This window comes from Sinocyclocheilus anshuiensis, unplaced genomic scaffold, assembly GCF_001515605.1.
Source record: "Sinocyclocheilus anshuiensis isolate Anshui unplaced genomic scaffold, SAMN03320099.WGS_v1.1 scaffold1762, whole genome shotgun sequence".
NCBI lineage: Eukaryota > Metazoa > Chordata > Actinopteri > Cypriniformes > Cyprinidae > Sinocyclocheilus > Sinocyclocheilus anshuiensis.
The window spans coordinates 74,316-85,171 of NW_015547656.1; the positions used below are offsets into that span (position 1 = coordinate 74,316).

At 39.8% G+C, this 10,856-nt stretch overlaps 1 protein-coding gene across 2 annotated transcripts in view; it reads left to right on the forward strand.

Moving 5' to 3' along the window:
- Nucleotides 1-10,856, forward strand: part of syde2 (synapse defective 1, Rho GTPase, homolog 2 (C. elegans)) — a 42,288-nt gene that overhangs the window by 18,100 nt on the left and 13,332 nt on the right. For both annotated transcript variants that reach the window (XM_016504398.1, XM_016504399.1), the window contains exon 4: nucleotides 4,689-5,824. In XM_016504398.1, the coding sequence (XP_016359884.1) occupies nucleotides 4,689-5,824 (1,136 nt within the window). The remainder of the gene's footprint in view (nucleotides 1-4,688; nucleotides 5,825-10,856) is intronic.

Here is a 10,856-nt window from a genome sequence, read left to right on the forward strand (position 1 = left end):
CGCGTGTGTGTGTGTGTGTGTGTGTGTGTGTGTGTGCGTGTGTGTGTGTTTTAGGCTCTGTTGTGAATGCTGTGCTGTGTTCCATTCCGGATCTTTCCTCCTGTGCTGTTGACTTTAGCTCCCGTCCCAACACCCCTCCGAAACACGAGCGACACAGAGACGTCTGAGCGCTTGCATGGCTTTTACATGTCATAGTGATGACATGGAGACGGTAATATTACCCACAATCCCATGGGTGGCAGGTAACCGGATCTGAGTGTGGCGTTGCGAAAGGCAGCAGTCCACCCTGACCTTGAGTGTTGCGTGTGTGTGTGTGTGTGTCTGTTTGTCTGCGCGCGTGTGTGTGTGTGTGTGTGTGTGTGTGTGCGTGTGAGTGTGTGTCTGTGTGTGTGTGAGTGAGTGAGAGTGTGTGTGCGTGCGTGAGTGCGTGCGTGTGAGTGTGTGTCTGTGTGTGTGTGAGTGAGTGAGAGTGTGTGTGCGTGCGTGAGTGCGTGCGTGTGAGTGTGTGTCTGTGTGTGTGTGAGTGAGTGAGAGTGTGTGTGCGTGCGTGAGTGCGTGCGTGTGAGTGTGTGTCTGTGTGTGTGTGAGTGAGTGAGAGTGTGTGTGCGTGCGTGAGTGCGTGCGTGTGAGTGTGTGTCTGTGTGTGTGTGAGTGAGTGAGAGTGTGTGTGCGTGCGTGAGTGCGTGCGTGTGAGTGTGTGTCTGTGTGTGTGTGAGTGAGTGAGAGTGTGTGTGCGTGCGTGAGTGCGTGCGTGTGAGTGTGTGTCTGTGTGTGTGTGAGTGAGTGAGAGTGTGTGTGCGTGCGTGAGTGCGTGCGTGTGAGTGTGTGTCTGTGTGTGTGTGAGTGAGTGAGAGTGTGTGTGCGTGCGTGAGTGCGTGCGTGTGAGTGTGTGTCTGTGTGTGTGTGAGTGAGTGAGAGTGTGTGTGCGTGCGTGAGTGCGTGCGTGTGAGTGTGTGTCTGTGTGTGTGTGAGTGAGTGAGAGTGTGTGTGCGTGCGTGAGTGCGTGCGTGTGAGTGTGTGTCTGTGTGTGTGTGAGTGAGTGAGAGTGTGTGTGCGTGCGTGAGTGCGTGCGTGTGAGTGTGTGTCTGTGTGTGTGTGAGTGAGTGAGAGTGTGTGTGCGTGCGTGAGTGCGTGCGTGTGAGTGTGTGTCTGTGTGTGTGTGAGTGAGTGAGAGTGTGTGTGCGTGCGTGAGTGCGTGCGTGTGAGTGTGTGTCTGTGTGTGTGTGAGTGAGTGAGAGTGTGTGTGCGTGCGTGAGTGCGTGCGTGTGAGTGTGTGTCTGTGTGTGTGTGAGTGAGTGAGAGTGTGTGTGCGTGCGTGAGTGCGTGCGTGTGAGTGTGTGTCTGTGTGTGTGTGAGTGAGTGAGAGTGTGTGTGCGTGCGTGAGTGCGTGCGTGTGAGTGTGTGTCTGTGTGTGTGTGAGTGAGTGAGAGTGTGTGTGAGAGTGTGTGTGTGTGCGTGTGAGTGTTGCGTGTGAGTGTGTGTCTGTGTGTGTGTGTGTGTGTGCGTGTGTGTGTTTGTTTAATAAATTAACTATGGATAATGTTGAAAGATCACTTTGTATCTCAATATTTCTCTTATTGAACAAATTATATTTTATAAAGTATAATAAATTTTCACATTAAAATTTTGTCATTTTGTAAAATTATCTGAAAACAATGTTTTGATAGCTGTCAAAAAAGTATTAAACTTATTTTACAGAAATATAATGAAAATATATTCTACATTCCTATTTAGGGAATAATGCCTTACAAATGAATGATTAATCATTTACATTTTGGAGCTTGTGTTGGGCAAATGGCAGCCCTCTATTGTGTGACTCTGTTTGAATTTCATTCAATTGTAATTCAGTAAATTCCTCTTCCTGTCATTACTATTCAAATTCCAATGCAACATCCTGCGGGGTGTGAGCAGTTCAATTCAAATTCACACTCATGAATTAAACGAGAGCCTTAAAGTATTAACGTCTGAATTTGGCCTAGCCCTGTGTGTGTGTGTGTGTGTGTGTGTGTAACAGAGCTTTGTTCTGTGGCTTTAAATGAAGCTCTTGAATCATTTAGAGAGAACAGATCTGTGATCAGTTCAACACACAGTCCATGACATCAGACTTCACTATCTCAGATAAACACTTCAGTTTTCTCTCTGTCACTAATGACACTGTGTGTGTGTGTGTGTGTGTGTGTCTTCTGACACTCTATAATTAGTGTGACTGGTGACCAGATCGACCCACTCACCACCTGTCACAATCAAAAATGTAAAGTAAATGCACACACAGTCAGTGAGTGAGCATTATTAACCCTTTCATATACACAATGTATATATACAAAAAGGTTACAGTATGTCAATAGAAATGAGATTTTCAGGATATAAACTCTTTAAATAAATCTAGTGTTTTGATTAGAGATGCTGTTTCCTGAGTGGACGAGAACAGGGGTGTGTGTGTGTTTTGGAATGCACCCTTGCCTCCTTATCTGGGCCCCTGAGACCCTGTGTGTGAGGGGTCGCATATTTACATCTGTAGGTTTTCACTTGCATGCACGGATGTATACTGTTAAATTAGCTACACTGACAAAAAAAAATACATTTGAAACCATTTTTACTAAGAAATTGCAGAAAATGTAACAAATAATTGCAGCAAATAACACATTGAATTAAACATGACATTTTTAAACGTGAAGTATTTTCTTGTAAAATGTACCGTAATTTTATTTACAACTTTTAACCGTGTAAAAGTGTGTGATAATGGTTAAACTGATCATGATTATTTTGCTCATTATAATCACAATTAATCACGATTGTTCTTTTTTATATTTCATTAGAATTATTGAACATTTTCATAATCACAAATCAACAGAATGTCCACTCATATGCATGTATTATATTTAAATGATAAATATTAACACTCTCTTTATGTTGTGAAACTGGTCAAATCTTAGAAAATGGTAAATTGTCAAATGAAAAAAAAAGTGAGCTGATCACAGGCAATTATAGTTACAATTATTTGAGAGAAGCAGAAATCATGATCAATATTAAAATATGATTAGTCATAGATGAGCCTCTGTGAAACAAAGATATTTAGTAAAAATTCCGATCCACCTCAAATCAAATTAGCTTTAAATCTCATTCACACTTGCAATCAGTTTGTATGGATTATTTTTATATTTACTTTTATGTAAGTAATTGGTGCCATGTGATTGGATTGTGAAAAGCAGACTGATATTATTGGTTGGCATTATTGTTCTCCTCCCATATGGCCTTTGTGACATCAGCAGAACGGAATGTCATTTCAGAGGCAGAAAACAAAAACATTTTGAAAAACAATTTTCTTCAGAATAACATGCACTGATAAACAACAAACTAGATAAATGTAAGTTGTCTAGTTAAGCATTCAAATTGTGCAAATGGACTCAGTGGGTGTTTCTAACACAGTTTAGTCTGACAGAATTTATAGAGGTTTAATTCTGACCTATTCCAAAACACAAGATCGACATGAGGAGTAAATTATGACAAAATCTTCATATTTGTGTGGACTGTCTTTTTAAAAAGACACACACACTTGCAACCCTAAAGTGTGAACCTCTGTCCCGTCTCCTCCACCTCAGTCTCTCTCAAAACAGTCTTTCTCTTTTTCCTTGCCTCCCTCTTTTTTGGTCTCTTCACGCTGGCATGTCTCTCTCTCTTTAACAGAATTGGGTCTTTGTTTTATCTTGGCGGGTAAGTACCAGATCAAACGGCAGGTGTTGAAGGAGGCCCTGAACTGTGGCAACAGAGCCGCTGTTGTAGTAAAGCAGACGAACGTGCCATGTGATCAGAGAGAAAGAGAGGATGAGGTAGAGGAAGGAGACCGATCTGGGTTGCATGTTCAAGAAATCTGATTTGTCAGCCACTGCATATGGACTGCGGTAACACGCTGCGGCGATAATTGCATCCCAGGTCCAGAAGTCCCTCGTAAAAGGAATCTACTAATCGAGAGAGCAAGAGCAAATGATGCTGAGGCTGATAGAGCAATTTAACCACAGCGAAAGTCTGGTTTATCACTCCACACTGGAATGTTCCACAGATGTTCTGTGTTTTTGATGTGTGTGACTGAACTGGAAAGGGACTTTTTGGGATATATATAATTATTATGGCGTGTATGTGCGTAGAGCAAAGGGGAATCCTGTGGACTTAACAGGAGCGAACAGGCCAGAAGGGATAGTAAAGAATTATGGGTAATGTGTCAAATTGTCCAATTATTGGGGTTGTTTCGAGCACACAACAAGGGTTTTGGTTAGGTAAAGGAATAATTGATGACATGTTTTTTGAAGAACTGAAGATATAAGAAGTTTTGAACTGTTACACCTTGGACATGCGTTGATGTTGGATGGGAGTAATTTATTCTGCTTATTTCCATTGTACATGTCTATATAATGTGACATTTTTAAAGTCCTTAAAGCACTCTTGTTTGTACTGCTTCTACCAATAAAGTATCTTGCTTTGAATATTCCAAATCATTGTTGCTGTTTTGGAAAGAATTTAGCTTGAAACCTTGAAGCGTCTATAAGATAATCAGAATAAGGAATTTATTCATCTTGTAGTATAAGATTCACTTAAAACATATTCCCACAAATGGTATTGAGTTCATCTGAGGGTCCGCTATGATCAATGACTTGGGCAATGTACTAATTAAACTCTCCTCATTCATTCCACAGATCCTTCAGAGCAATCCACTGGTGGACTTTCTCCCTCTTCTAGTCCCAATCTAGCTAAAAGGAGCACTGTTATCAACTGGTCTTTTCCTGATAAAATCAAGTCACCACGGACTGTCCGAAAACTGTCCATGAAGATGAAGAAATTGCCTGATCTGAGTCGGAAGCTTAGCGTTAAAGGGACCCCATCTAGCACTGTGGCCATCAGCAACGGCCAATCAGAAACCAGGGCCCACTCACCTAGAGCCAATGGGATGGCAGAGTTGGGCCAGTCCCAGCCCAGACTGTCCCCTGCGGGTGTGACGACTGCATTGGCGAGTGGTAATGTGATTTGGCGATACCATCTGGACAGCAGTGTTTCTTCGCAGCACAACTTTGATAAGAGAAGGAGCAACACCAGTGGCGTTCCCAAATCGGCCAGTAAGGGAGGTTACCTAAGTGATGGAGACTCACCCGAACTTGTAGCCAAGTCAGGAAAGCACGGAAACTCGGACAGAAAGAACGGTAAAGCCCCAGACAGGGATCCCAATGGGAATGGCGGAAGTCCGAAGCTCCCTGGCACGGAGCTGGATATCGATGCCTTCCGTTCGTACAGTTTCTCTGAGCAGCCAAAGTGCCTAACGTACATCTCTGGACTAATGAGTCTGCACTTCTATGGCGCAGAGGACCTAAAGCCACTGCGGGTTGATTCTCGTGACGTCTACTGCGCCATCCAGGTGGACTCTGTCAACAAAGCTCGCACGGCCTTGCTGACCTGTCGGACAGCCTTCCTGGATATGGACCACACCTTCAACATTGAGCTGGAGAATGCTCAGCACCTCAAACTTGTCGTCTTCAGTTGGGAGTCAATTCCGCGAAGGAATCGAGTGTGCTGCCATGGAACTGTGGTTCTCCCGACCTTGTTTCGTGTGAGTAAGACGCACCAGCTTGCGGTCCGCTTGGAACCACGTGGAATGATCTACGTGAAGCTGAGCCTCATGGAGCAGAGGCAAAACTCTCTTGATGGCCCAGAGGGGGATCATGAAATGCAGGTGTTTGGCCTAGAGGCTCAGCGCGTGGTGGAACGGGAAGCTTCCGGATTAATGGTTCCATTGCTCATCGAGAAATGCATCTCTGAGATCGAGAGGCGGGGTTGTCAGGTGAGTAAGTGGAGCGGATCTTTATGGTTCTTTACCCTACATGCAGTTCCAAACCAAATCTCCAATTTAAAGGGGAAGTGTGTGTAATTCTTTTGCTGTCAAAGTACTTAACAAAGTACTTCTATTCATGTTTAATCTGCAACTAGAAGTAAGCCATTGGTATGTTGACTTTTAAAAGAACGTCACACTGTGGCACCTTTAAAAGTGTTGTAGAAGAGTTTGAGAAGTTGACTTTCTAAAGAGCGTCACACTGTGGTACCTTCAAAAGAGTCTTCGAAGAGTTTGGCATGTGACTACCAATGATGGGTCAGAAAGAGCAGTAGGAATGTTTGGGAAACTTGCTTGGTAATTTGCAGTTGTAATTGGTCCCACTAGTTGCCCAGAAATTACGTATTTTGCCTTGAAGTGTATCTCCATGGCTATGTTCAGACTGCAGGCCTAAAAGTGGCCCAAATACAATTTATACTCGTGTACGAGAAGTGTGAACCGCACAAACCACGTGGAATCTGATCTTTCCAATTCTGGTTTGGGCCACTTCCATATGTCATCCTAAGTCCAATGTTTTGCAGTGTGACCTCAGTCTGAACAGTCATATCGGTTCATGCTGCTTTTTACGTCACTCTGGATGACGGGAGTCATTCCAAAGATTTTACATACCAGAAGTTCTTTGGTCACTTGGTTAATATGGAAGACAGCTGCGAAGGTAGTCAGTGCAGGGACGGTGAGGTACACCTAAGTATTAAGGTGACAGCTCTCTCCAAGCAAAACTAGAGGAAAAACTGTACAAGACTAGCTTTGCTCTCTTTCCCCTTATCCTCGTGTGGCTTCCATGGCACATCACCTTATAAATAAATGTGTAAATGCTGACTTCAGTGCCTCCATGTTTACTTCCGTATGACAGCCTGCTGCGTGCCGCCTTTGTTGTTCTTTTGCGCATGTGGGTAATTTCAGGACCGTTACCAGTTTACACTTGAATCTGATATTGGCCACATTTACAAAATAATGTGAACAGCCGGAAAACTGAGCACTAAAGCTTGGAATGTGATTGTAGCCCATGGGTCTCTTCTGTCATTTGTTAGGCTTCGGTTAAAGTGAGCACGCCAACCATTCTAAAGTTCTTGTCCATGAACATTACACACTCACACAAACAAGCTTAGCAAGGCCTCTCGGTGGTTTGTGTGCACAGGCATATTGCCAAAGTCCTGGCCATTCATCCCTGTTATACACACACACAATCTGTCTCTGTTACAGTGTCACCCAGAGTTTAATGCTGTTCTCGTCCATTCATCCCACCAAGTGTGTCTGCCGTCAACCCAAAAAACAACTCTGACTGCTGTTCTCAGATCAGATTTACCCCTGCAGCTCAATACTCACACATGGGAAATCTGATTCTAGATCAACTGAGAGAGACTTTCAGCCCATATCGGTGTAAAAATTCTTGTAGGTCCTTTGGGAAAGCTTTAAAGTTCTGCTGGGATCATGAGGGTGTTTTTCTCAATCTGTCTTAGGCTGTTTTTACCACAGCTGACCCCTTTGTGGAGCGTTGTCAGCCTCCGAATGCTAAATCTGCAGCTAAAGCCCATATATCTGATTTTTATATCCGCATATTAAATTTAGCATGGTTTTACTTATTCTTGTGCTACTCCCAGTCATCACTTTTTTGAGATGATGCAACCTAGCAAGGTCGTGTGACAACAGTGTAACATACTACAAATGTTTGTTGCACACTGTATAGTGTTTCAGATCCTATTTTAAGTTAGTATGCAGTATGCATTAAAAACTGTGCAGTTTTTCATATTTAGGAGTTGTTAGCCTCGGAACAACCCAACAAGATGGTTCAAGGATTCATGCAATGAAGTTATTGCATACTTTTTCAACTTTTTCCTTGTTTTTATTTTATTTATGCATGCATTTGTTTTATTATGCAATTATATATGTATGGATTTATATATTTATTTATGCATTATGCATTTATTTATGCATTTGTGTATTTTTGCATTTGTTTATGCATAAATAGTGACAAGTGAAGCATACAAGTTTAAACCGATGATTATTGCATACTTAATACTATTGAATACTATTTTCAAGCTTATTCCTTGTTTTTATGTATTTATTCATGCATTTATTTATGCATTTGTTTATGCATTTATGCATAAATAGTGACAAGTGCAGCATACTATTTCAAAATAATGATTATTGCATACTTCATACTACTGAATACAATGGTTTCTTCATTTTTTTAAGCATACACTACATACTGTGCAGTATGTAAGTGCTGTTAACCTCCAAACAAACTACACTACACTACTAAAACTGACATTTTTCAGAAGCTCTAGTCTGTGGTATTCCTGATACCAGAGATGCATAAATGTGCAATTATTGCATTTATTTCTGAGATGATAATTAGATGTTTCTTGCCAATGTAAATATGCTTGGTCATGTGACAGCAACATAGTTTAAGTGTTTAGTTTAATAGTCTGCTGTTTAAGACAGTAATTATGGACTGTATACTGCAGTATGTACTGTGGAATTTGCAGTAGCCCAGCCTAGCCTATATTGTTCTGTATTCAGTTCAACAAATTGTTCTTGAAATAAGTGAACTTGGTTTAATATCAGAGCTTAGCTGCTCACTGTGTAGAGTTTTTTACTAAAGCCTGAACTCAGTATAGTTTGTCTTAAGAAAGCCGCTCTTTGGGGCTTCAGGCGCACAACATGCACAGGTCACGTATGCTAAAGGAATGTTTCTTGTGAACTATGGCCAGGGGAAAACCACCAACCTGTGCGGGTAAATGATTAGCTGTGTGCCATGAGGGTTTTTCCACAGCCCTTCCTGCCTATTTAAAGGAATAGTTCACCTTTTTTTCTCTTAAATTCTGTCCTTTTATGCAGAGTATTCTCTTTTCCATACAACAAAATTGCAATTTATATTTTCAAGATCACACAATTAATTTTTGGGTGAACTATTCTTTTGAATTCATAACTTTAAAATATACTTTCTGTGCCTCGGAGTTTTGAGTTATGAGGTTAATTTCGAACTGTTATTTTATGAATCAGCCTGTGACCTCTAAAGTTTGACCTACTGAAGAGCAGCTCCGGAAACCAAGCATTGAGTCCATGTTGGCTTGTGCCCAAATAAAAAATTCCTCTTTGGGTTTAATGCATGTCACGTTAGCGGTAGCGTGGAATCCGTGGTCACATGCAGAGTTACAGGCGAAGCTAAAATTGAAGACCAACCCAGAACCAGGATGTGTCCTTTACTAGGGGAAGAAAAGAGGAAGGTTTTAGTGGATTCAGGAAACTCTTCAGCTGTTTTTAACAAGACTGTGGTCAAGCTATTATTTCCTCTGGGTGACATTTTTAGAATTACACACACACACACACACACACATCACTGGTCTGAATCAAGGTGCTGTTTCACATTGTAGGGAATTTCTTCTGTTTATTGTAGCTTGTGCTTCTAAATCATTGCAGAATGTGCAAGGCTGTGTTTGGAATGAAATGCTAGCTTACTACACACTAAATTGTGTGCAATATATACTGTATATTAAATACATAATTTATATTTATTTAGTCAGTTAGGCCTATGCATTTAGTTTAGCATTTGTTTAATTTTGCATTTATTTATGCACGTATGCATTTATTTATGATTTTTTGCATTTATTTTTGTATTTATTCATGCTTTTATTTATGCATTTATTTTTTTTATCTATCTGTTCATTTGTTTATGCATTTCTTTATTTTTGCATTTATTTATGCATTTTTGCATTTATTTTTTTGTTTATTCATTCTTTTATTTATGCATTTTAATTATGCTTTTATGCATTTATTTGTGCATTTGTTTGTGTTTATGTACTTATGCTTTTGTGCATTTGTTTATTTATGCGTTATGCATTGTCATTGCATAATGCTTATTTAATTTTAAAAATAGTATGCAGTATATGTAGTGTAGTATGCATTAGGCAGTTGCAATGAGTGCTGAATCTGTTTGGCTCTCTCTGTTCTTAACTCCGCCCACAGCAGGCGCTAGAAGTCATTTGAATGAATGAATGTGTTGTGAATGTGCAGGTTTGTACTGCAGTTGTTTGTCAGACTCTGTGTTGAGCAGGATTGCAGGTGTGAGCTGGTCCGGATACAAGCCGGCTGAGACTCCGGATCTTTCCATACCTGTAGTCTTTCCGACCAGCCAACAGGAAATGTTTTTTAAGAATTGGATAAGGAGATGTGCTTCTACGTGCAGGCTGTCATAATTTTACATCTTGTGCAACAAAGAGAAGGCTTAAGTTAAAGACTATTACTCACATGCACTTGTACTGGTACTGTACTAAAATTGATACATAGTTGGAGGGAGAAAACCGTTTGATGTCTTTCATTTATCTTTAACCAGGCTTTACATTTCACTCTTTGTCAGACCTTATCGAACATTTCCATCTGTATTTTGCAGGATTTTAATAATAATAAATATTTTAAGAATGAATTTAAATAATTTAATTATTAATTTATAAGTATTATATTATTATTATTACTTTAATATTTAAATTAGTTTACACATTTTTTGAGTATTATTATTGTATTATTATATTTTAATAAAAATATGCAACATACAGATAAAAATGTGTGCTGACATTTCTCAATAATAATACTCGCAAATTAATAATTAAATTAAAATAATGAATAAATCAAATATTATTATCATTGTTATTATATCATTTAATTATTAATTTATTTATGTATTACTATTTTTGTATTATCTTAATATTTAATTTACTAATTACTTTGATTATTATTATTATTATTATTATTTTAATAGTAATATGTAACATACAGATAAAAAAATTTGCAAAAATGTCTCGATAATAATACTACTCGCAAATTAAAAATCAAATTAATTAAACAATTAAATCAAATATTATTATCATTGTTATTATTATCATTATATTTGTTATTTATAGAGTACCCCTCCTGCACTCTTTGTGTGTGTGTGTGTGTGTGTGTGTGTGAGAGAGAGAGTGTGTGTGTGTGTGTGTGTGTGTGT